The 27191-nt window shown below is 42.7% G+C and overlaps 2 protein-coding genes across 2 annotated transcripts in view; both read left to right on the top strand.

The window, feature by feature from the left end:
- LOC116977583 (E-selectin-like) overlaps nucleotides 1–11005 on the top strand; it is a 36973-nt gene extending 25968 nt beyond the window's left edge. The window contains exons 8-11 of the mRNA XM_033028139.1: nucleotides 556–741; nucleotides 2667–2783; nucleotides 8190–8216; nucleotides 8575–11005. Coding sequence (XP_032884030.1) covers nucleotides 556–741; nucleotides 2667–2783; nucleotides 8190–8215 — 329 coding nt within the window. The 3' untranslated portion in view covers nucleotide 8216; nucleotides 8575–11005. The remainder of the gene's footprint in view (nucleotides 1–555; nucleotides 742–2666; nucleotides 2784–8189; nucleotides 8217–8574) is intronic.
- Nucleotides 11006–16574: 5569 nt separating this feature from the next.
- LOC116977579 (14 kDa phosphohistidine phosphatase-like) lies at nucleotides 16575–24057 on the top strand. Its single transcript, XM_033028130.1, has 3 exons — nucleotides 16575–17053; nucleotides 21269–21393; nucleotides 23746–24057. The coding sequence occupies exons 1-3, from the start codon at nucleotides 16792–16794 to the stop codon at nucleotides 23836–23838; spliced, it is 480 nt and encodes a 159-aa protein (XP_032884021.1). The 5' UTR covers nucleotides 16575–16791; the 3' UTR covers nucleotides 23839–24057.
- The last annotated feature ends 3134 nt before the right edge of the window (nucleotides 24058–27191 follow it).

Here is a 27191-nt window from a genome sequence, read left to right as displayed (position 1 = left end):
CTGGACCTGTTCTCCTTACTGAGATGTTGACTATACCATGTTTCTTTGTTGTTATCCTGTCACATAAGATAGATTATGAACAGTGTCGGTCAGACATTACAAGTTTTATCAACGTACAGCTGTCTTGGTAATTGGAAATTGCCTTTCAATTGATAGGAGTCACCACTTCAGCAGTGTGCTCTTTATTACTTCTCTTAGACATTCTCTTCGGGTGAAGAATAACTTGCTTCCACCGTTTCTCTGGGTTCTGAAGAGGCTGATGAGCCTATTGTGGGAACCACAGACTCTGCACAAATGAAGCGGGAGATGCTTGAAGGAATGGGTGGGATGGGAGGGTTATATTGGCCCTCCATGTCCATGTGCAGCCAACTTATGGACCAGATTCTTATTGACACCCGAATGGCGGTGCTGTCTCAAAGGGCTGAATGGCCTACTCCTGCACCTATTGTCTATTGTCTATTGTCCCTGCACTGTGATGAGTGCTTTGTGAATTTCCAGTATAAACACATTTTATAAAAGTGCAATTATTATTCATTTCTCCGCTTTCTGTTTCAGTTGTGAAATGTGATGATCCGCAGCTTCCTAGGAATGGATATCGGAACTGTTCCCATTCAGGTGGAAGCTTCCCTTACACATCAGTCTGTAACTATAGCTGTGTGGAAGGGTTCTCATTGAACGGGTCGGAGAGTCTGCAGTGTGACAGCTCTGGAAGATGGTCATCACCCAGACCAACTTGTGAAGGTAGTCTGTGTTAAATATGCATTTGCACAATTCTACCCCATTTCACAACAAGTGTTGGATCTTACTGAGGGACTTGAGATGATTATGTGTTTGTTCAGGAATAGTGTGAAGACAATAAAAGATTTTTTATTTTATTATGTAGGTTTTACCTGAAATAACAGTGCTTAGTGGAGTGTGTATTGTCACTGCCTTGAAATATTATCATCAATGGCTATCATTAATAATTAGCTTACTTTAGCTGATTAATGTCACAAGTACTGAGGTAAAGCGAAAAGCTGTGAAAGTCAAAAGTTGTCCAGTCAACAAAAAATCTTTTGCATGATTAAAATGCAACAATCCACAGTGTACGGATACTGGGGGAAAAAAGGTAGATTATTTAGTTGAAGATAAAGTCCTATTAAAGATAGTTCAAAGGTTTCCAATGAGGTAGATGGGAGCTCAGGACCGCACTCTAGCTGTGAGATGACAGGTCAGTTGCCTGATAACAGCTGGGAAGAAACTGTCCCTGAATCTGGAGGTATGCGTTGTCAAACTTCTGTACATCTTGTCTGATGGGAGAGGGGAGAAATGGGAGTGACTGAGGTGAGACTGGTCCTTGATTATGCTGGTGGCCTTGCCGAGGCAGCGTGAGGTGTAGATGGAGTCCATAGAAGGGAGGTTTGCATAATGGTCTGGGCAACATCCACAACTCTCTGCAATTGCTTGCGGCCTTGGGTGGAGCTGTTCCCAAACCAATCTGTGATGCGACCCGAAAAAATGCTTTCTACGGCACATCCGCAAAAGTTGATGCGAGATGTTTGGAACAGGCTGAACTTCCTTGGCCTTCTAAGGAAGTAGAGACATTATTGTGCTTTCTTTGCCATTGCTTCGATGTGGCTGGTCGAGGACATATTGCTGGGGGTGCTGTACGATGGCTACCTCGCCAACTGTCTGTCTCGTCTTTTTCCTTTGTGTTTTTAGTTTGTTGTAAAATGTATGTTTGTTTTAGTTTAGTTATGTATTATGTGGGGGATGGTTTTTATCTCATTCCTCGACGGAGATGCGACTTTTTCCGTGTCGTATCTCCATCTGCTCTGCGGCCTAACATCATGGAGCTGGCGGCCTCTTGCTGGGACCTCGGAGCTCCAACCACGGGAACCTGCGGACTTAACATCGTGAGCTGGCGAACCCTTTTCCAGGGATCGAACTCGGAGATCCAACCGCGGAAGCCTGCGGACTTTAACAATGTGGAGCTCGCAGTCCCTGGTTAGAGACCGACTTCGGGAGCCCCAATTTGCGGGAGCTTTGATCACCCTGACGCGGGAGCTTCGATCGCCGGCTACGGGAGCTTCAATCGCCTCAACTGCGGATGGTTCGACTTCCCCGACCGGGGAGAAAAGGAGGAAAGAAGATAAGACTATATTGCCTTCCATCACAGTGGGGAATGGAGGAGCCGCTGTGGTGGATGTTTATGTCGAATTTTTATGTAGTTGTGTGTCTTGTTGCTTTTTTGGTATGACTGTATGGCAACCCAAATTCCTCGTATGTTGTAAAGCATACGGCTAATAAATCATGATTATGAGTATTATTATGATTATATTTACTCAGCAATACGCTGGTGATAAAAAGCTTTTGACCATCGCTAATTCGGCGCATCAATGTATCCCACAATCGAGTACTACTTCACTTCCTGAAGATTACTCCCAGTAATTAACAGAATATATCCTCCCCTTTCTGCTTTGGAATCCGCCTTAACCTTCATTAACCTTATTTTTTTCTTAAGTTATCCAGTCCTTATTTCTAATAATTTAAACTGCGGAAGCAACCAATTACTTTTCGTTACAGTTAACTCCAATCATAAGTGGGTCTTTCCTGGTGGGTCCGATACAGCCCACATCTCAGCTTTCATTATCATATATATATTTACTTTTGTCATTTTGTTTTAGGTGTTGAGCAAAGGCAATATGTGACTAATGTGGCCATCGGCACAGCTGGTGCTGCTTCAGCTGTGTTATTATCCCTGCCTTTTCTTGGTTACATTATCAAGCGGTATCGAAAGAAAGGTAAGGCTCCAAAATTCTCACATTTCTTTATTGAGCTAGCATCATATGTAACTTGAGTGTGTTCTGTGACTGGGATTGTCCAAATACCCATCTACTTTGAGTTGAGCTGAGTTTAGTTTATTGTCACGTGTACCGAGGCACAGCGAACAGCTTTTGTTGCGTGCTAACCAGACAGCAGAAAGACAATACATGATTACAATCAAATCATCCACAAGTGTACAGCTACATGTTAAAGGGAACAACGTGAATAGCGTTTAGTTCAAGATGAAGCCAGGAAGGTCTGATCATAAGTAGTCTGAGGGTCTCCAATCAGGAAGGTAGGAGTTCAGGACTGCTCTCCGGTTGTTGGTAGGATGGGTCAGCTGCCTGATAACAGCTGGGAAGAAATTGTCCCTGAATCCAGAGGTTTGTGTTTTCATACCTGTTCCCTTTTCCCGGTGGGAACGGGGAGGAGAGAGAGTGGCCAGAGGACTTTCAGGAGCAAACTGGTCCTTGATTCAGTGCTTTATAGCTGGTACAACCCAGTCAAACATAGCTGCTGTTTTGCTATTAGGGTGTTAATTTACTAGACTCACATATGCCTAAGAAGGGAATTGGACAGCAAATTGTTGCCAGAAGGTCCAAATACAGCAGTAATGCACCTGGGACCTATGTCAACATGGCAAGCAACTGTTTCTCTCCTTAATTATTGAACTGAAGAATCTGTACTGGGCTGCACAGAATCAGACCTAGGAGAGACAATACTCAGTTCAATGTGAAATTATGTTCAGGTTGAGAGAAAATTTTGATTGAGAGAGGGCGATGTAAAAGAAAAATCAGTTTAAAGACAAAATGTTTTCAATATTTCATTTTCCTTTCATTTCCAACAATATTTGGCATATGCACTTGGATCCATCTTGTAAAACTTTGAGGAGTAATAGTGTGTTTTGGAGTCGGACCAGTTGTTTCAGTAATTAAACGTAAAACATGTTAATATATCTACTTAGTTAGAACAGTAACATTAGGTGGTCCATTAAATCCAAAGGGGGAAGCAGACACCATCTATGCAAAGTTCATACAACATGGGCAGAAACGTGTGAAGTTTTTCACTGAACCGTCAAATTGCTATCCAAGTTAAACTTGAATAACAATAAGCCTTTATTTTTGGACTAGTTTGACGATTTTAGTTGCTTCGTTAAATGCCATATCTGCTTCACCTGGGTACTTAATGGTACTCTAGATTATTTGCTCACCCCTGTAAAGTAGCTCTTTTGTCTATGTTTGAACCAAGCTAGTAATGAGGCCAAGAACTCATACAAGTGGTACTGGCAAAGTCTAAACTGGACATTTGCCAGCATGTTACTGCTGATTGGAAATCTATAAGCATTAATATTTGAGATTTGAGATTTGAGACAATTGATTGGACCTCCAGTATAGAATAGAGTTTGATAGCTAAAAAGATGATGATCGAATAATAATCTCATGTTACAGAACACAACAGGTGAAAGGGAAATAATTTCACAGACAGATTCCTTGACCTTTATATATTTTGTGAAAATTAAAGAGTAATCGTGGCATAACCTTTCTTTGGGACTTTTACTTGTACATTGGAAGGCAAGATAGCATGAAGAAATATGCAGAAAAAGGTCCTAGCCTCACTTGCTGACGTCTATTTTGCTATTGCTTATTTGTTCATAGTGGCATCTAGATTGTCTTCCACAATAAATAAGTTCCAATTGAAGAATTGTAAATTATAAGAACTCTCTAAATTTTAGTTTTGTTGACCTGAAATGTTAACCTTTGTTTTGCTCTTCACTGGTTAACCTGCTGAGTATTACCAGTATTTTCTGTTTTTATCTCAAAGTTTTAGTGCTGGGTATGTGGTAGATCAGTGGCCTTGGTAATGTGAATATAAATATTGATGTGCAAATAACTGGATTGGAATAAATTTTAGACAAGTTTCAGTTAGATGGCAGCAAATTGGTTTGGCCAGGTTAGTAGTGTCTCGTGCAAGGCTTTTTATAGTTGAAGTCTGCTGTCTATTTACCTAATGATTTGAGCTAATTGCAGTCATTTGCAAGCTTTACTGACCAGTCGGCAGCTTTAAACATCATCCATCTTACACATTTAGCAGTTTCTAACAAAACAACTAAGAGCATTTTTAGTTCTCATGAGCTGCAATGTTTTTTGATGATGATTCTGCTGATATTTATTTTAATCTGTTCCACTTCCCCTTATCACAATATAGCAGAGATATATTTAACTAAGTATCATATACCTTCTGTTAAGGATCTCACCACAATATTGACTGACACCTATGTTAAAAGATTCAGATCTTTCACACCATGTAATTTGTAACGTATTTCCTAAACCCAAAAGTTCACTTATCATTGAGTATGTTGTTGATGGTAAGTGCTCAGACTTTGACTCAAGGGGCTTCGGTGAAGAGGCTGAGCAGAGGGTGACAGCAGGTTAGGGTATGGTCTATTGTTTACTATGTGTGATTTCTTTTTTCTCCCTTGTACTTAGTCCAATAGTGTAATACTTAGTCCAATTGTACTTAGTTTCTTGATTAGTCCGGGTGTCAGGGTTATAGGGAGAGGGCAGGAGAATGGGGTTAGGAGGGAGATATAGATCAGCCATGATTGAATGGCGAGTAGACTTGATGGGCCGAATGGCTTAATTCTGCTCCTATTATTTATGATCTTTTTCTGGTGAGGTCGGGGGGAGTTCCCCCTGCCACGGAAACCATGTAATCCCGTGCTACATGCTCCATGGTTGGATAGTCAGCGACTAAACCGTCTCCCCCACCTGGTTTGCCAGATGAGGGGTGAGACCCCCAGGAGGACCAAAACAGACCGTCAAGGGGATGAGCTTCTAGCGGCCACGCCTCACACTTCGTATTTGCATCACTGTCGACTGCATTGTACAAGAAACATGAAGTGGTCGAGAGTAACCCCGTCCGTGCGAGCCGCACCGCCTTCGCTTTGCTGACCAACAGACCTTACCCACAAACAGTAGCCAGACCGACACAAGACATCCCTCCCCTTTAACCCATCACCCCTCTCCACCCCAAGAACCGCGATCTCCTGGGGGAGGCAAAAACGGATAAACCCTCCACGGGAAAAAAATCCGGAATTCTCTCGACCCCAATCCGCGATCGACTGTCGAGATACTCATTGTAAGGAATGATGATAAAGCACACACACCAAAATCCTATACTTCCAGCGGCGGAAGTCCGCAGGAACTGGAGGACAGAGATGTGTGGTGCGTCCGTCACCGTTCCCGTTGGAAACCAACACCACTGTGTCACTAATGTTTCCAATGATGATGATGATGATAGAGAGAGTAGAATGTTCCTCCTGGAGGATAGGCACAAAATGCTGCAGTAACTCAGCAGAACAGGCAGATTTTGTGATTGAAGATTTTGTGTCTATCTTCGGTGTAAATCAGCATCTGCAGTTCCTTCCTACACATCCTCCTGGAGGGTTTTGGAAGTCAGGGATACTTCCAGTGGCCCCGAGCACTACACATGCAAGAAGTGCATTCAGCTGCAGTCCCTGTCAGACTGCATTAGGGAACTGGAGCTGCAGCTGGATGACCTCAGGCACTTGTGGGATATGTGAGCATTATAGAGAGGTGGTCACGCCTCAGGTGCAGGCTGAGAGTAGATGGTGACCACTAGGAAAAAGAGTAAGCAGAGTGTAGAAACCCCCAATGGCCATTCCCATCTAAAACAGCTCTATCCTTTTGTCAGCTAATGTCAGCTAATTTACATCGGTGAGACCAAGCGTAGGTTGGGCGACCGTTTCGCCGAACACCTCCGCTCAGTCCGCCTTAACCTACCTGACCTCCCGGTGGCTCAGCACTTCAACTCCCCCTCCCATTCCCAATCCGACCTCTCTGTCCTGGGTCTCCTCCATTGCCAGAGTGAGCAACAGCGGAAATTGGAGGAACAGCACCTCATATTCCGTCTGGGGTCCTTGCGCCCTTATGGCATCAACATTGAATTCCCCCAATTTGGTTAGCCTGTGCTGTCCCCTCCCCTTCCTTCACCCTCTAGCTGTCTCCTCCCACCCTCCCATCCGCCCGCCCTCGGGCTCCTCCTCCTCCCCTTTTTCCTTCTTTCTTTCCCCACCCCCCATCAGTCTGAAGAAGGGTTTCGGCCCGAAACGTCGCCTATTTCCTTCGCTCCATAGATGCTGCTGCACCCGCTGAGTTCCTCCAGCAATTTTGTGTACCTATCCTTTTAGATACTGTTGGGGTGTGACTCTGAATCTGAGGCAATGCAGGGAAGGGTGAAATCAGGTAGAGCCATAGTGATAGGAGACTCATTAATTAGGGGGAAGAACAGGATATTCTCAATGAGATTCTGTGGCAGCAAACGAGACTTCAGGATGGTGCGTTGCCTCCCTGGTGCCAGGGTCCAGGATGTCTCAGAACGGCTGCAGAACACTCTCAAGGAGGAGGGGAAGCAGCCAGAAGTTGTTTTGCACATTGACACAAATGATGTAGGTAGGAAAAGGGAGAAGGTCTTGATGAGCGATATGGGGGAATGATTATAAGAAGTTAGGCAACAGGATTAAAAAGCAGGACCTTGAGGGTGGTAACGCTCGGATTATTCCCTTTGCTATATGCTAGTGAGAGTAGGAAGATAAGACTAATGAAAGCGTGGCATAGTAGTTGGTACAGTGGGCGGCATTTCAGATTTTTGGACCATTGCGATATCTTCTGGGTCAGAGGTGACCTAAACAAGAGGGAGGGGTTGCACCTGAACTGGAAGGTTATATCCTCGCAGGGATATCGTTAATGCTGCTTGGGAGAGTTTAGACTAGAGTGGCGGAAGGTGAGAATCAGAGCAGTAGATCCTCAAATGGAAGAACTGATGGGAAGGTTCAGTAATTCTCCAAGGAATGACAGGCTGGGAGAGGTGATGGAATATGGTGAAGCTGAAAGTGTGCTTATTTTAAGTGTGTGAATTATTTTTAGAAGGGGGGGAGAGGAAGTGGTGTGAGTCTCGGTGAGGCACAGGGAAGAGGGTGGACAAGGGGGGCCGGGAAGGAAAGGGATGTTTGGTTAGTTATCTCAAATTGGAGAATTGGAAAAAGGGTCAATATTTAAAGATGTGCAGATCACAGAGGGTGGTGGGTGCCTGCAACGGGATGCTGGGTCGGCCGTGGAGGTGGAAACCATGGTGGCATTTAGGAGGCTTTTAGATGGACACGTGGATGTACATGGAATGACAGGGTATGGGTCATGCGCAGAGAGACATGATTATTTCAGCATAGCATCATGTTCAGCACAGACGCTGTGGGCCGAAGGGCCTGTTCCTCTGTTCTACATTTCTATGTTAAATGTTCTAAGTTCAATTACACCGAGATGTTTAAAAATAATAATAAGGAATTTATTTCTGCTTTTGTTTTCTAGTAATGAAGGAACGTTTGTCGCTATAAGGTAATTCTACATTTTACATGATTTGTCCCCTTTGATCTCTCGTTTTCACACCTTGCCCTTCCGTATCTCTGTCTCCCTCTCCCCGACTCAGTCTGGAGAAGGGTCTCGACTTGAAACGTCACCCATTCCTTCTCTGCAGAGATGCTGCCTGTCCCGCTGAGTTACTCCAGCATTTTGTGTATATCTTCGGTGTGAGCCAGTATCTGCAGTTCCTTCCTACACATAGCAAAGCCACAAACTGACTGTCATCTTGTTAGGTTCCAATGAATGAGCTCTACTCATTATATCTAAACACTATTTTTAATGAGCTCTGCTAAATAATGAAAACAATTCATCACCTTTTATACCTTAATTACAGGACGCAAAGAACGTGGGAAATCACAAGTGTCAGCCAGACAGAAAGTGCAAAGCTTAAGAATGCTAAAATATTTTTACTTCACAAACAGCATGAGGCTTTCGCATACAATGATTGTCTGAACAAAACAAATGGATTAAGTATTGAAATACCAAATAATGTTATCATTTAGAGATGCAACATTCTAAGAAATATGAACATGCACCATTCTATGTTTCTAATAATAGTTGCTAGAAAACACCAATGTTTGCATCTCTACTAATTATTAAGAATCAGTTTTGTTGATGTTATTTCAATGCATAAAATATTATTGGGGTTTTTTTAATCAATTATATTGCTTGGTTAATGCACAAAGATGAAACTGTGCTTGAACAACCAGAATATTAACTTATGTTTATATAGTGCTCTAATGTAGCAAAATATTGCAGGATTATTTTTCGAGAGAAAAATATGACATTCAGAAAAAAAAATATTTGTTCTTTTTGCAAGATTTCCTTTTGTAGAGTTCAACTGCATTTGATGTTAAAAATTAAGAATTCAACAGGGTCGTGACCAAAGTCAGAGATTCAAGAGTCTAAAGTCAAGAATATTTAATTGTCATAAGTACCAACAGTGACATTCTTATTTGCAGCAGCAGAACAGGCCTGTAAACATAATATACATAGATAATATATAATCAACATTTGTTTTTAAATTAATAACCGCAATGCTAGTGCAAATAAACCTAAAGTGCTTAGTGCAACCAAAGACTATCATTGAAGTTCATAGTTGAGGCTAGTGTTGTGTAGTGTACAAGAGCCAGATGGTTGTTGGGAAGAAGCTATTCTTGAACATGGTGACGATGGTTTGCAGACTCCTATACCTTAATTCTGATGGTAGGTGTGAAATGAGAATGTGGCCAAGGTGGTGTGGGTCTTTGATGATGTTGGCTGCCTTTTTGAGGCAGGGTCTTCAATGGAGGGGAGATCAGTACCTCTGATGAACTGGGTAGTGTCTCAACCCGAAATGTCACCTATTCCTTCACTCCATAGATGCTGCCTCACCCGCTGAGTTTCTCCAGCATTTTTGTCTACCATTACTTTCAGTAATCTCCTTCGTTCCCCAGTGTGCAAGCTGCCGAACCAGACCATCATGTTGTCAATATGCTCCCTTCCATACAACTGTAGAGGTTCAAGAGTATTCATCAACATATCATGATTCTGTAATACTGTTATTAATGTGACTTAATGTTCAAAACTCCCCAGATGGTTTTCAGCAGATAGTTTAAAATACATTTAGCTGAGCAGTCTACAATGCGATTCCTTAGAGACATAAAACCACAAAATGCTGGTGTAACTCAACAGATCAGGCAGCGACTCTGGGGGACATTGATGGGTAAAATTTGGGGTTGGGACCCTTTGATTCATTATCTCTACTGAGATGTAATGTTAAAAGGTGCTTGAACACTTTTGCTGGAGGGAAGGAAATGAGCAGATATTGCCTCTGTTTAATATCTAGTGATCTCTGGTGGAAGGTGTTTGTGGCAATCACCATTTAGCTTCCCACATTTAAAGAAGTACCAAATGATATTCAGCATGTCAAATCAGACAACGGAAGTTTGCAAATGCTTGCACTGTTGGAAGAAGATAAAACCTGTTGACAGACAATTGAAAGGGAGAAAATTGCCACTTCTGATTATGAGATAAGTGCAAGGAAAGTGAAGATTGATAATCTGAATGGTACTAAATTGTTCATTACTGTAAAAACTTCACATCACGAGGATAGAAGTATAATCCAGACATATCTCATCGGCTACAGTGCTTTATGACATCCGATGGCACTATATAAATGCCAAACTGAATTTAGTGTATCATTTAGTCAGCTTCTTCCTGTGATAACATTTATAGGATCTTCCCTCAGTATTTCACTTCATATTTTGCCACATATTGGCACAATAACTGATTGTGCAAACGACACTGAAATAAATGAATTAACTTCAGTAGTTGCAGTCTCAGTGTTTATTATCTATTACATCATTTTGAAGAGAGTGCAAGAGAGAACACTGGACCTAGGCTTTCCTTAGATATATTGGGGATTGTTCGGTTATCAATTCAGCGATTCCGTTTTTTCATTGCTCTGCTTGGTTATTCTTATTAACATGTCATTGTCTTTGTACCATTCTCATATAATTAAAATTCTGTCTGTCTTTTTACTCATAATTGCCTTGTGAGTTTGTACCGTAGCTGGAAATAATTGTTTAAATTGATACATCTCCCTGTGGTTTAGGATTTAAGTTGTTAGGCTGCACTTTAGTTATGTGCACTCTTTAGCTTCCACTGACAGCGCAGGATCAGTGATTCGTGTCTGTCTACCTATTTATGCCATCAGATTGAGAAACAACTTAGCCAAAATAGTCTTGATGTACTTAGAAGAGAACATATATCAACGCCTTCACTTCCTCAGGAAACTAAGAACATTTAGAAAGTCTCCAATGCCTTACCAATTTCTAAGCTGCATCAGTATCAATCTTCAGTATGGCTACTGCTCTGCCCAAGACTGCAATAAACTGTAGAGTAATGGATGCAGCCCAGTCTATCAGGCAAACCAGGCTCCCCCCCTCCAACCCAAACAACTATGTCTCTGCCGCATGATGCCTGGGGAAAGAAACCAACGGGCCACACACCCCAGGAGATACAAGGAAATGCAGCTGCTGGTTTACAGAAAAAGACACAAAGTGCTGGAGTTACTCAGTGGGTCAGGCAGCATCTCTGGAGAACATGGATATGTGACATTTTGGGTGGGACCCTTTTTCCGACCGTCTTCAAGGTATGCTACTTTGAAATGAAATTTCCATACGATATGCCTACTCTGAAGATTCTCCTCAATCATTGAACCATTGACGCCTCTCTCACTGCTCCCCTCTGTGATTCCTGCATCTATCCATGTTCTCCAGAGAAGCTGCCTGACCTGCTGAGTTACTCCAGCATGTTGTGTCTTTTTGTGTAAATCTGCATCTGCAGTTTCTTGTGTCTCCATAAGAAAAGGATGATTGATAACACTCTCATGATAAATGGATTACTTGGAAGTTGAGGGTTCTTTCTTTTCTTGTTTACAATACTGCTTCTCAAATTGAAAAAAAAGATGAGGATATATCACTGGAGGCCTAGAAGGACCTTAAGTTTTCCTTCATTATTTGTAATCTTATAATCAATGAACGATATGCCTCTGACCAGGACAGAAACTGGTAACATCTTTTATTTCTCTGAACCAACATTGCTTGAAGACATTGACTGAGTTCAAGGTTTCAGCCATAAACTACAGGTAGTTCTGCCATATCACACATTTTAATTTCACAGATATAACACAATTGATATTTAGGGATCTCTATGTGTATTATACATGCTGCATTGGTTATTACACGACTGGAGATTGACAAGCATACAGAATGCTGTCTTGGGGTAAAAAAATTGCACTTATCCATCCCGCAGTAACAAATCCCATTGTCTCTTGAGAACACAGTCTATCACTGGATAGCCACTGAAATTGACAAGAATTGCTTCCACTGTCTTTTGTGCAATGATGCTCTATCAAAAAATGTAACATGGAGCTTTAAGTATTTTTCACTTGCAGTAACAAAAATAAAGCTGTAGCTATTAAAATGATCTATGTTGAAAATCCTGTGGAGAAATTATTTTGGTGTTGCGAGTCTGAAACTTTCTAGCCTCCAACCCCCTTTTTTCGCAATTGTTTTCTGCAACTTGATTTCCTATAAGACAAGGTTTCTTAGCAACGCAACTACTGAACTAGCAGAACTGCCTGTATGTTTTACTTTCAGATTTTAATTGTCTCACATTACTGAGTAAAATGCATGCATCTTTTACTAACAAATGCATTTGACACACTGGATGCAGCTCCTATTACATAGAACATATAAAAGTAAAAAACAGGAACAAACCCTTCAACCCACAATGTCTGGCCAAACATAACGCCAAGACAAACTAATCTCATCTGCCTGCACATGATCCGTGTCCCTCCATTCACAGCATAGCCATGCACCTATCTAAATGCCTCTTAAATGCCTCCATCGTATCTGCCTCCTCCGCCACACCTGGCAGCATGTGGTTGATTTATATTCCGCTGTATAAGATGTGGCTGTATAAATTACAATAAATTTAGCGGCAGCCACATTAAACTGACAATAAAGCTCTCACAAATCAAGACCACAGGAAGAGTAAAAATATTTCTTCTAAATTTATCCAATTGTTATTGTAAGTGTATGAATCTGATCTTTGGTAAAAATGTTTTTTTATATAATTAATTGGTGTTTGATTTCTTTTTTTTTGCTAAGATCTGAGTTTCAGATGATAAATAAAATATTACTGTGGAATTTCTTGTTTTGGAATACACAACAATCTGTGAACCCGTTTCCAGTAAGGTAAACCAAAAAGTAGATTCAAAAATGGACAAAAAACATGCCAGGACTGTATTCCCATCAGATTACACTTTCAGTCACCGGCCTACAAGTAGATCAGTGGGGAATAATATCCAGAATACTCAGAACCAGTTCCTGCTTCAGCAAAAGAGAAATATCTTCTTCCTCTAAATTCCTATTATTTAATTATTAAATAGATGGAACAACTTCAAACAATGATAAAATAACAAACTCAGAGTTGGGAAGGATGTCCCAAAGGAGAATGACACAAACAGAGAAAGTAGTAACCTGAAAAGAAAACATCCTCCATATGGGCTTTTGAATTCCCGCTAGGTACTGGAAAATATTCATCAGAAATCATATGGAAAATATTCATCAGAAATCATATGGAAAATATTTCACCCTGTGCTCATGGAATGATCTTTTAATAAAAAGTGAAAACAATTAAATGCAAAATAGATTGAGCAATAATGAGTAATAACAGACAAAAAGTGCTGTTACGAGCAGTTGTGGGGTTGACGTATGACTAAGAGGCTTGCTCCTCCTCCTATTCCCGAGGTTCCATCAGGATCAGGCTGAGATTGCATAGTGCGATTGTTTCAGTGCCTGCACAGCAGCTAATACCTGAACCAGTAGAGGCAGTGTAATGATATTATTTCAGCAAAGAAGTGGGCAAGATGTCCTGACTCCACTCAACCTTAGCTAGTTGTGAAAAAAACCCTTAAACTGCTGGAAATCCAAAGCAAACAAAATTAATGGAAACAGCCAGATGGTCAGACAGCATGTTGCGGAAAGAGAAAATGAATCAATATTTCAGGCGCGAGGTTCTTCATTAGAACTGGAAAAGGGAAATAAGTTAAGTTTTAAGTTGCAGAAAGGATGGCAGAGGTATGATATGGTGAATCCAAATGGGTTAATGCAGCAGTTAGATTTAGATTATGCTTATCTGTATTTGTTATGTGTTGCTAACCTGGGACCTGCTCAGCTGGACAGACAGTACTAATTGGGAGTGAAAATTGGGAGTAAAAAACTGAGCCAAAATCTGGCAAGTTCAGCTAGAGACTAAACAAAAATAAGCTTGTCATGTATAGACCAAAAGAAAGAGTGCTTTAGTTTTTGATTTTAGATCATAGAAACATAGTAAATAGGTGCAGGAGGAGGCCATTCAGCCCTTCGAGCCAGCACCGCCATTCATTGTGATCATGGCTTATCGTCCCCAATCAATAACCCGTGCCTAGTCTTTTCAATCTTTCCTCATATGACAGTCCCGCCATCCCAAGGACCAATCTCGTGAACCTACGCTGCACTGCCTCAATCACAAGGATGTCCTTCCTCAAACTAGGAGACCAAAATTGTACACAATACTCCAGACGTGGTCTTACGAGAGCCCTATACAACTGCAGAAGAACCTCTCTACTCCTATACTGAAATCCTCTTGTTATGATGGCCAACATTCCATTAGCTTTCTTCACTGCCTGCTGTACCTGCACGCCATCTTTCAGTGACCGTTGTACAAGGACACCCAGGTCTCGCTGTACCACCCCATTACCTAACCTAACCCCATTGAGATAATAATCTGCCCCCTTGTTTTTGCCACCAAAGTTGATAACCTCACATTTATCTATATTATACTGCATCTGCCACTCATTCAACCTGTCCAGGTCACCCTGCAACCTCCTAACATCCTCTTCACAGTTCACACTGCCACCCAGCTTTGTGTCATCCGCAAACTTGCTAGTGTTGCTCCTAATTCCCCCTTCCAAATCATTACTATATATGGTAAACAGTTGCGGCCCCAACACAGAGCCTTGCGGTACTCCACTCTCCACTGCCTGCCATTCTGAAAATGACCCGTTCACTCCTACTCTTTGCTTCCTGTCTGCCAACCAATTTTCTATCCATGTCAACACCCTACCCCCAATACCATGTACTCTAATTTTTGTTACCAGTCTCCCGTGCGGGACCTTATCAAAGGCTTTCTGAAACTCTAGATACACTACATCCACTGGCTCCCCTTCATCCATTTTACGTGTCACATCCTCAAAAAGGACATGGAAACAGGACTTTTAGCCCACCGAGTCCACCCATTCAAGCTGGTTCTATGCTATCCACTTTCTCATCAACTCCCTACACACTAGGGGCAATTTACAGAGGCCAATTAACTTACAAACCCGCACGCATTTGCGATGTTGGAGGAAACCAGAGCACTCAGAGGAAACCCATGCAGTCACAGAGAGAACGTGTAAACTCCACATAAACAGCACCTGAGGTCAGGATCAAACCTAGAACTCTGGCGCTGTGAGGCAACAGATCTACCGTTGCACTACTGTGCTGTCCCTACTACAGCAGGACGGCAGCCAAGCAGTAGTATATCGGGTGGGTGATGCACCAGACTGATGCCAGCACGGACATTGAGCAGGGAGTGGGGTAACAGCAAGCAGGTGATAACAGTAAGTGGGTTACTTAAAGTCGGAGAGTTTAATATTAAAGTCCAACTGGCTATAACTCTCTCAGACCAAAAATGCAGTATTATTCCTGAAACTTACATTGGATCTTGTTAAAATGCATGAGGCCACAGACAGGTAGTTCAGATTGAGGGTGGGATGAAAGTGGTGAATTATAGCTCATTTAATTCTTCATCTGACTATTCTTTACATAAGGAGGGCAATATTGTTCATAGTATGGTAAACTGATAAGGTCTCATTGAGATCCCATATAACTAAAGCATAGAAGCAAGAACCCGCAAATGCTGGTTTACATGAAAATACACAAAATGCTGGAGTAATTCAGCATCTCTGGAGAACATGGGTAGGTGATGTTTTGAGTCCCGTCTACTACAATCAGTCTGAAGAAGGGCCCTGACCAAAACCTCACCTGTCCAGATCCTTTTTTAACTAAGGCATAACTTAGACATGAGATAAGGTCTGAAGAAGGGTCTCAACATGAAATGTTACCCATTCCTTCTCTCCAGAGATGCTACCTGTCCTGCTGAGTTACTCCAGCATTTTGTGTCCACCTTCGATTTAAACCAGCATCTGCAGTTCTTTCCTACACATAACTTCCCTTATTCTGTATGATTTCTCAAGCAATAAATAATAACGTTGTTAGCTTTCCCATTACTTGCTGTATGGGGGTCCCAGTACCTGTACCTGCATGTTTCTGACATGTTAACTTTTTCCATGGCTTTTAATCTTTGCTTTTAATGAGGCTCCCCAATCCATAACAGTAAACTCACTTCTCATACATGCATCTGTATGATTTCCAAATACTGGAATGGGGGGAAATCGATAATTCAAAAAGCTGAGAGTTAACGGTTATATAATTGGGAAAAGCATCTGGATATTCAGCATTTTCCAACCTTTACTCATAAAGGTTTTATTGGCGGGATAGACAGAAAATGCTGGAGTGACTCAGCGGGTGAGGCAGGAAAATGAATAAGCGACGTTTCGGGGTCGGGACCCTTCTAAAATCAGCATCATCCTGCTGTTCCTTTTTATTACATTTAGTGGCGGCTTCTCTCCTGGTCCCAGTTATTATTTATCCAGGATATTTTGCATGCGTGCAATGACCCCACCTCCCGCCGTCTGGACGCTGCTGGCGCCAGATACATACACAGCTGGCCCGCTGGCTGAGGCCTCTCGGCCCATCACGTCCCGGCCCATCCCACCTTCCCGCGGCCACTCGGCCCATCCCCTCCCGCCCGCCCGATCCCGGCGCCGCTAGTTGTCCACTCGGCCCATCCCCTGTCCCCTCGGCCCATCCCCCCTTGCCTTCCACTCGGCCCATCGAGCCCGGTCGCTCCCGGCGCAATGCCGGCGCTGGCGTCACTCTGTCGCACCGCCCGCCCCACGTTGCGCCGCCTGGGCCTGGGCCTGGGTCCGGCCGCCTTCCCGCGGCAGCAGCAGCAACAGCAGCAACAGCAGCGCAGGGACATGGCGGCTCTCGCCGGCGTGGCCGATGTGGAGATCGACTCCGACGGGGTGTTCAAGTATATCCTGGTGAAGCTGAGCCGCAGGGATGGGCCGGAGCACAAGGACATCGTGCGGGGCACCAAAAGCGCCGAGTATCACAGTAAGTCAGTGCGCCCGGGCCCGGTGCTGAGGCCTGTACCCGGGTTAACATCAAGCAGCGCCCGGGCCCGGTGCTGAGGCCTGTACCCGGGTTAACATCAAGCAGCGCCCGGGCCCGGTGCTGAGGCCTGTACCCGGGTTAACATCAAGCAGCGCCCGGGGATCACACTAACATCGTTCAGTTTGAGTTGGACAACACAACAACAGGCTCTGTCTGTTATTGTGTGGTTGCCGTTGCAGCAGCATTGCTTAATATTGTACAGAGTGCAAGGATAGCCTCCCCCCCCCCAGTTACGAAGTGACCAAATAAAGCATTGGATGGTTCATGTATGTTGGGTTAGGATTTCAACTTGGCAGGTGATCTAATCCATCTGTTACATGCCTTATTTAGCAGCCTAGGGGTCACAATATGGAACAACCGAACGCTGTAATCTCACTGGGATAACAAGCCTGAGTTTAATTATAGGGACAGTGGGAAGGGAAACTATATGTGTTTGATAAAGTAATTTCATCTGTAAAAAAAACAGATGGAAGAGGTCCTACAGTTTGGCATTGAGAACCATTGAGTTCAGTAATTATAAAAAAAGAAATACTGGAAATGCTTAGCATGAGCTAACGTCAGGCAGCATGAGCTAACGTTCAAGTTCAAGTGAGTTTATTGTCATGTGTCCCTGTATAGGACAATGAAATTCTTGCTTTGCTTCAGCACACAGAACATAGGCATTTACTACAAAAAGGATACGTGTGTCCATATACCATAATATAAATATATACACACATGAACAAATAAACGTTTCAGGTCAAAGACTTTACAGGTCAAAGCTAACTGAGTTAATGTTTCAGGTCAAAGACTTTACAACATAACTGGGAAAGCAAAAAAAACAAGTTGCAGAAAAGTTTAAGATGGATAGGACCATGAATATGAATATATCTCAAGATTGAGATTAAGGTTGCCGTAAATTCAGTGTGTTGATTTCAATTAGTGTTCTTTGTTGACTAAGACCTTCCAGGATACCGCGTGTAACTTTTCACAGAGGCATCTGCAATGTCTAGAAGGGACATGTGGCACCTGTTGCGGAGATTAAGAATCCTATGAGAAGATTCTTGATCCTAAATGAAAGCCCTACCCATGACAACCCATAGTTAATTGTTTTCCTTTAGAATGTCATAGGGAACCCACTTGCGATTTACCACTACATATTCCCACAGTTGAGGGTTTCAGCTGGAAGGATTTATTTGTGAAATTTGTCTAAATGAGGGGAAAATGTTTACCCATTACTTCTGTATCTTTATGGAATTTGTCTTTCAGCTTTATTCAAAGTCTTTCTTCAGGCGATATCAAAGGAGAGAAATGTGTTAACAAGATGTGAAGGATTAAAGCGGCAAAATTATATCACATAATGCAGTGGATCCCATTTTGATCACATCTCAGGCCACACAATAAGTTGCAACGACCTGTGCATTTATTTGCATGTCAGGAGAATGCAGAGTTGGCAACTGTCGAGGCCAACCTTTGTGGATTAAATACCAGCTCTGCCAGATGGGTAGTGATATTCCAACTGGCATCATGAATTAAGCTTCTCTCTGCTTAAGCCCTTTGCTCCTCTAGGGAGCATAGGCCATTGACAAATGTCCTCCACCTCACTCGGTTGTTGGCAGTTCTTTCGAGATTTACCCAGTTGAGCCCACTCTCAGACATTTCTGTCTGGACACCAGCTGTTCCTGGGGCGACCTCTTTTCCTTTTTCCTTGGGGGTTCCATTTCAGGGCTTGCCGGGTGATGTCGTGGCAGGTTTCCTGAGGTTGTGTCCAATCCAACTCCATTTTCTCCTTTGAATTTGTAAGTCAATGGGCTCCTGGCTTATTCGTTTCCACAGGTCCACATTGCTTACTTTGTCTCTCCACCAGATGTTAAGTATTATCCTAAGGCAGGTGTTAATGAATGTTTGCAGCCTGTTTGTAGTGTGTTTTGTTGTTTTCCATGTCTCTGGTCCATACAGCATCACCTGTTTCACATTTGAGTTAAGGATATGCATATTTTGGTGTTGATTGAGGTGTTTTGAGCTCCAGATCTTCCTGAGCATGTTAAACACCTCCCGAGCATGATTGATTCTACTTTTTATGCCTGCCTCTGCCCCTCTGGTGATGTCCATCACACTGCCTAGGTATGTGAATGTTTCTACTTCCTCTAGAGCAGTGCTGTGCATAAGGATAGGTTTGCTGGTTTTGGAGTGGATCCTCATCACCTGAGTCTTTGCTGTATTGGGTGTAAGATCAAGTTTTGTTACAGCTTATGAGGGTCTGTCCATCTTCTCCTGTATTTGTATCTGTGTGTGTGAAAGGAGAGCTATGTCATCTGCAAATTCAAGATCATCTCCCACATTGTCCACTGAATTCCATTTCTTTTTGTGAACATAATTGGCTGAAGCAGCTCAGCAGCCGAGAAGAATGTGTGGAGCTAGGCAGTTCTACTTGTTGCAACTGAGAAACAAGCTAGGTTACAACTTCATCCATGCTGGATGCAACCAATTGTTTGCCTCGCCTTTTTAAAAAAGTTTGTGTTCACAAAATGAATTTTGGTTGTCAGGTGTGGCTGCAGCCCAATTGTTTGCGTCGCCTTGGCTTTTAAAATTGTTGCAACAGTTGGCTGCCACAATGTCTATACTAGCCCTCTGGAAACCAGTACCTTCGGCCCGCAACACCCATACTAGCGCAACAGACAGCCCCCCACTGACGTGCTATATTGGAATTGGTGGATAGGTGGAATATTGCATTGGTGACCAGCCCTCCCGTGTGATGCTGGGACCCAACGGGTCCCACTTAGTAGCTGATATATCTCTCCCACCTAATCCCATTCTCCTGCCTTCTCCCCATAGCCCCTGACACCCATCCATGTCCAAGTCTTGGTAAGTGGGCATATTAGTGCTAAGTCAAAACCCTGGTGGACGGAACTACTCCTTAGCACCAGTATTCCCCACTTTTATTGTGGGGTTGCTTTGGGTGGAGCAGTGTGCGACACTTGTGTTACATTCTTGGGAAAGGGGTTTGTTCTTTTCTTTGCTGACTTTGGCCACGCATTTAACATGACAATTTACCAGTGAATTGTTGGGATTGGCATCTTTATTCTTTATCCCTCGTTGACCTCGCGGTCTAAGGCTGTGCATGAAAGAAAATTGGTCAATCAGGACTCCTTGTACTGTTTTTCTATGAAGCTTCTACAACCTTTGGAATGACATCCATTCATGGTCGGAAGCAAGTAGGATGTAGTTAGAAGGTTAATCCTTTTAGAATATAGGAAAGCAGAAAGCACAGGGTGGTATAATGTTAAGAAAGTGGAAATAGTTGGCACTAAACATGGGATAAATGAAATCAGGGCAGGATTAACTCATTCAACCCCTTGAGCCTGTTCAAAATGATGGCTGATCTTCTATCTCACACTCTTATTTTCATGCCATACATCCATATTCCTTGATCCTGTCAATATTCACAAATCTATCGTTGCAATTGAAAAAAAAAAGGTTAAAACAAATCAATCTACACAGATTATGTGATTTAAGAATAACTGTCTGAATTCCCTTGAGAAAGGCCAAAATGCATGTTGTGAATTGCACATTAGGCCATTTTTAACTTTTAAGTTAAAAAAATTAAACGCTGTGAATTGGTTGTACAAAATCCTGCCTATATCTTTTTTGAAATGTGTTGGCAGTGACACTGCAATCCCTCATTAATCATCAATCTCACTGAAGTATTTAGGTTGAGCATTTAGGGGCGGCACAGTAATAGAACTGCTGCCTCATAGCACCAGACACCCGGGTACAATCCTGACCTCGAGTGCTGTCTGTGTGGAGAGTTTGTACATTCTCCCTGTGACTGCGTAGGTTTTCTCCTGGTGCTCCGGTTTCCTCCCACATTCCAAAAACGTGCAGATTTGGAGGTTAATTGGCTACTGGACATTGCCCCTAGTGTGTAGGACACATAATTAGTGTACGGATGATTGATGTTCGGCGTGGACTCGGTGGGCCAAAGGGCCTGATTCCACACTGTACCTAAAATAAGTTATTGTATGATTAGTGAGAGAACATGGTTTTTTTTATCATCAATCCTGCATGTAATTTTAGTTTCATAAATACTTTGGTTTGGATCTACAAACTCTAGAGGCTTACTTGAAAGTAGTGACACTAGATGAATTATAAACCATGTCCTTTCGTCTTCTCCAGATCACATCTTTGAAAAGCTGACTTCTGAAATGGAGAAACTGGAGCTGGATTGCAAGTGCCTGGGTGGAGGAAAGATTGATCACAACAGCAAGCAGAAGAAAATCCGAGTGTTTGGCCTTTCCACGGTGAGTACTTATTGCAACTCCTGAAGGGGAAAACAGAGTCACTTACACCTTGAAAATAATATTCCATTCCGAAGAAGGCCTGTACTTTGTGATATCCTGGGAATTAAGGTTGGGAATGGAACGCAGAGAACAATATCGGCATGTCCATTGTGTGCTGTCTTCCTTTTCTTTCCTGAAATTAGTGCAGGAAAGTTGATGATGGGGAAGTGTGTTGAGTTCACTATTTATTGACTACAATAGGTGGTTAATTAAAATCAGCAGCCTGTTCCAGTGTCGAAGATCATGGGTCATCTGGTAGATCATTCAGCAGGACAATGGCTTCAGCCCTTTCACCATTGAGTGAGAGCAATCTAATGCAGTAACACAGTTGAAGGAACTCGGGCAGTTCACTAATTTCTGATATATTTCTGAATTATATGGACTTTTAGGTTTTAATTCAGTCCATGCAGCTAGTAAGGTAAGAATATAAACACAAAAAGCTGGAGTAACTCAGCGGGACAGGCAGCACCTCTGGAAAGAAGCAACGGTGACGTTTCGGGTCGAGACCCTTCTTCAGACTGGTTAGGGATAAGGGAAACGATAGATATAGACGGTGATGTGGAGTGATAAAAAACAATGAATGAAAGACATACCCATTCTTTCTCTCCTGAAATGCTGCCTGCCCTGCTGAGTTACTCCAGCTTTTTGTGTTTATCTTCAGTTTAAACCAGCATCTGCAGTTCCTTCTTACACAGGAAAGAATATAAAGCGTTTGCCTTTGTGTGGACATCAGTGCTGCATTAACATGAAGGGGGAAAAGTGAGTAGGCTGACCCTCAGACCAGCTTTACATATGCCAATGCTGTCCCTGCTTTGAACCAAAGATACTAGAGGAGTATCTTTGCTTTGAACTAAAGCCAGGGGAAGTGGAGCTTCAGTAGGGATGAGACTGCTATCATGTCCCGATGTGTGCCATTGCCAGATTTGTGGAAGGTCATCCGGTGGTTCCAGAACCCGGAATTTTGTGCTGTGCAGTCAATTCCCAGCAACACATACAAACAGCAGCTGCTAAATGTGGAAAACTGGCATCTTTCCAGAACTCTGTGCTGGGAACACCTTGAAACTTGATGTGGTTGCAGCTAAGGAATTGCGAGGAAAGGCCTTAGCCGAAGACCCAACGGTCAAAGTGACGCCGGGTATGAAGTCCATGTGTAAATTCCTTGAACTGTTTAGTTGGTGAAAACCAAGCCATTGTCCAACACGAAGAATGTCTGCAATGTATTAGGCATTCTTACACCTCAGGTTTTGAGTTGCCACCTCATTAGCTTTGGCAATTCATGGTCGGCCGTTATCCCCTCTGGGCTTCAGATCTGTGGCATACCTTGTTTAAATCTTCATTGTAGTCCCTTTCTGTATTGCTCTGCTGGATTGTCAGCACAATAAATCACCACAACCCAAAATGAAGGGACATTCAGCCCAGCCAAACCTCTGTACAGCGCACAAACAAGCCCATCGGCCCAACTTGTTTTGGCCATTTTGGTACGTGACCAGATAGGCTGTTCTTTGCTCTCCATGAGGGTTAATGTTGAGTTGCTGGTCACGTGCAGTGCTGAGGACTAGACTTTGAAAATATTTTACCTGTGATGAAGCAAGAGATATCACATTATCCCCATACTTAAACATCCCCCAGACATTTGCAAGGTTACGCAGAGTTTCAATTTGGGTACATTTAGTTGCTTTTGTTTTACTAAGCATGGGCTTCATTTTTTTAAATTTAAGCTCCTGTTCCCTGAGGTTACTGGCCCTCTTAACTCTTTTATTTTACCATGTTGGCAGTTTTGGTGTGACAGTGAACAACTTTTCTGGATTAAGGAATAATTTTGTCAGCTACAAGATGCTACTGTTTTAAAATTTGGTTGCAAAAGGCTGCAAAACTGAAAAGTCATGGTTGCATGGAGCTACAAACTTGGTAATAAGCTAATTTATATTCCTGCATCCTGCCAATTTGAAATATCAATTGGTTTTAAGTCCAGATCACACAATAGAACTTGCATTCTATGAACTAGCTTTAAGACACTTGCTAATGTCCCATTCATTAACTTGCTATCTGTTTTAGTTCAGATCTGTGAAATTCTTTAGGACATCTCCATTACTTAAATCTCCTCCTCAGTGCAACATCTCCTGGGCTTGTGTTAACTGTGGCTTCCCTGGCACCTTATCATGGAGGCTTCAGAGTCTGTGACGAATCCTAAACTCACACACATCCATATTTATTTGGCAACTGGAGCAGGAACTCCAGCTGGATTTACCCTTCAGAAGCCGTAATGCACAATGAGAGTAAATATAATTCATGTTAATGCCCTCTCTCTTTTAGGGTTTTGGGAAAGCAGATCACTCCATTTCTGTGGAAAAGTTGAAGACTGTGTACAAGGACTATGAAATTACCTGGTCAGACGAAACCAAATAAAAACAACAATTCTCTGGACTATCCTCCATCAAAAAGATCATTGTAAAACCTTGTTCAAGTCGTATGTGTTTCTGGATGAGTTCAATTTATTGGTACAATTTAGTTGATCTGTGAAGATGCTCAGGGACTTTGCACACTTCGATGGTATTAAAAGGTGACAATACAGAATGTAGTTTGAAATTCTCTGTTCAATAAATGGTACATTGTGAGACTGGCTCAAATATATTGTATAGATTCAACTGGGCTATAATTTTCTTTTATAAATCTTATCTTTTCTGGTGGAGGAAATGTTTTGTGCTGGTGTTTGTCCCACATATGGATTTCTGCTCCATATGTGTTTTTTAATTAGGTGAAATATACTTGTTAAAGTGCTCCACTAAAGTTATGTAGTTCAGGGAATATTGAACAGTGGAGCAGCTGACAAGTTACATTTATTTCATTCAATATATTTTGAATTCAAATATACATTACCATAAATATCATGATACCTACTGGGTTGTCCTGAAAAATATAATTAAGTCCACTATTGATCTTAAGAAAATTAAATGTTACCCCCTATGATCTATGTATGATGCCAGATCCACAATGGAATCATATATCATGGAAAGAGGCGCTTTGGCCCAGCTTGTCCATGCCATCGAAGGTGCCCCAGAAATTAACGATTTAGGCAAAGGAATTACTGATATCCTTATACATCAGTAACAACTCCAAGTTTGCGGATGACACAGCTGGGTGGCAGTGTGAGGTGCAAGGAGGATGCTATGAGGCTGCAGGATGACTCGGATAGTTTGGGTGAGTGGACAGATGCAGCATGTGGATAAATGTGAGGTTATCCACTTTGGTGGCAAGAACAAGAAGGCAGATTATTATCTGAATGGTGTCAGATTAGGAAATGGGGAGGTGCAACAAAACCTGGGTGTCCTTGTACATCAGTCACTGAAAGTAAGCATGCAGGTACAGCAGGCAGTGAAGGAAGCAAATGGCATGTTGGCCTACATAGCGCAAGGATTTGAGTATAGGAGCAAGGAGGTCCTACTGCAGCTGTACAGGGCCCTGATGAGACCACACCTGGAGTATTGTGTGCAGTTTTGGTCCCCTAATTTGCGGAAGGACATTCTTGCTATTGAGGGAGTGCAGCGTAGGTTCACCAGGTTAATTCCCAGCGTGGTGGGACTGACATATGATGAAAGAATGGATCGACTGGGCTGATATTCACTGGAATTTAGAAGGATGAGGGGATCTGAAAGAAACATATAAAATTCTTAAGAGATTGGACAATCTAGATGCAGGAAAAATGTTCCTGATGTTGGGGGAGTCCAGAACCAGGTGTCACAGTTTCAGAATATGGGGTGGGCCGCTTAGGACTGAGATGAGGAAAAATTTTCACCCAGAGTTGTGAATCTGAAATTCTCTGCCACAGAAGACAGTGGAGGCAAATTCACTGGATGTTTTCAAGAGAGAGTTCGATATAGCTCTAAGGGCTAACAAAATCAAGGGTTATGGGGAGAAAGCAGGAACTGGGTACTGATTTAGGATAATCAGCCATGATCATATTGAATGGCGGTGCTGGCTTGAATGGCCGAATGGCCCACTCCACCTATTTTCTATGTCTATGTTTCTACAAAAGTCACACCTGCCCGCGTTTGTCCATATATCCCTCTAAACCTTTCCTATCCATGTGCCTGTCCAAATGTTTTTTAAATGTTATAGTTTATGTCACAACTACCTCCTCCGGCAGCTTAATCCATATACCCACTTACTGGGAAAAAGATGTCCCTCAGATTCCTATTAAATCTTTCCCCTTTCACCTTAAACCTATATCCTCTGGTTAGTTTAGAGATACAGCGTGGAAACAGGCCCTTTGGCCCACCGAGTCTACGCCGACCAGAGATCCCTGCACATTAACACTATCCTACACACACTAGGGATAATTTTACATTTACACCAAGCCAATTAACCTACTAACCTGTACTTCTTTGGACTGTGGGAGGAAATCGAAGATCTCGGAGAAAACCCACGGGGAGGGCGTACAAACTCCGTACAGACAACACCAGTAGTTGGAATCAAACCCGGGTCTCCGGCGCTGTAAGGCAGCAACCATACTGCTAGCCACCCTGGGGAATCTTAATTCCCCAACTCTGGGTAAAAGACACGGCGTGTACCCTATCTGTCCCCTTATGTTCATATATACCTCTATAAAATAATCTCTCAGCAACAGTTTCACATTGCTGGTATTGTTGACAAATACCTCAACTCTCCCATTACCATCCCTGGTGGCACCATGGATGAATGGTGCTACAGACTTTGTTGTCTGCTGGACTACATGGCATCAAGTCCACCACAACCATGGAAATGTGCTATCAAATTCCCCCATGGTCATCTGTTTGGCAAAATGAATAGGTATCTCACTCGATATTGAAAACCACTGGAAGCAGGGAGAATAACAAGGGCAAGAGTGTAATATAAGTGGAAGATTCAATGTCCATCACGCAGAATGGCTCAGTGGCACTATTACTAACTGTGTTTTGTGTGTTCTGAAGGACACTGTTACTAGAGTGGGTCTGTAGCATGTCAGAGTAATGACACTAGAGAACACAAACCTATCACAGTTATATTAACCCGTGACAGTGTTAAGCGGCTTTTTCACGGGGCGACTTGACGCAAGAGTTAACCAGAGTTTAACATCGTGGAACCTCGTGCGATAACAGTATGGCATTCGTGGACCACCGTGGCGCTAACGGCAGGTAATCGTGTAACTTGGTGACTCGGGAGAAAATTCAAGCAAGTTTGAATTTCTCCAAGAGTGACTTGTACACTTGTGGTTGAGCATTGCAACATTATATGAACGTAGTGGCCAGTGCCATATCCGTGCGATATCCGTATTGACTCTTGCGTTTACCGTGGGAACTCCTGCGAACGGTGAACCCGGAAGCTGGACAGAGGGGACAGAAGGTGAGTAAAAATTGTCTTCTGTGGGATTGAATTTAAAAAATAAAGATTTGCATCCGCATATGGACATCAACTTATTCATGAGTTATGTTAATGAGATTCAAGAAAATAACTATAATCTTTAAAAGGGACTTTACTGAAAGGTCCCGCATTTTTATGGTCCGTGAGGAATTTTTCACATGTACTTCTTTGAGAGATACAGCTCGGAGTCCTCGCCGACTAGCGATCGATGCCTTTCCAAAGCAGGGTCCGGAACGCTACCAATCAATGTTCTCCAGAGACCCGTGTAAAGGAGTGAACTGCACATGCTGGTTTAAACCGAAGACAGACACAAAAAGCTGGAGTAACTCAGCGAGTCAAGCAGCATCTCTGGAGAAAAATAGCTGATGTTTCGGGACGAGACA

The sequence above is a fragment of the Amblyraja radiata genome, chromosome 10 (assembly GCF_010909765.2).
Source record: "Amblyraja radiata isolate CabotCenter1 chromosome 10, sAmbRad1.1.pri, whole genome shotgun sequence".
Lineage (NCBI taxonomy): Eukaryota > Metazoa > Chordata > Chondrichthyes > Rajiformes > Rajidae > Amblyraja > Amblyraja radiata.
The sequence above is the reverse complement of the archived record's forward strand: the minus strand, read 5'-3'. Positions and strand labels throughout refer to the sequence as shown.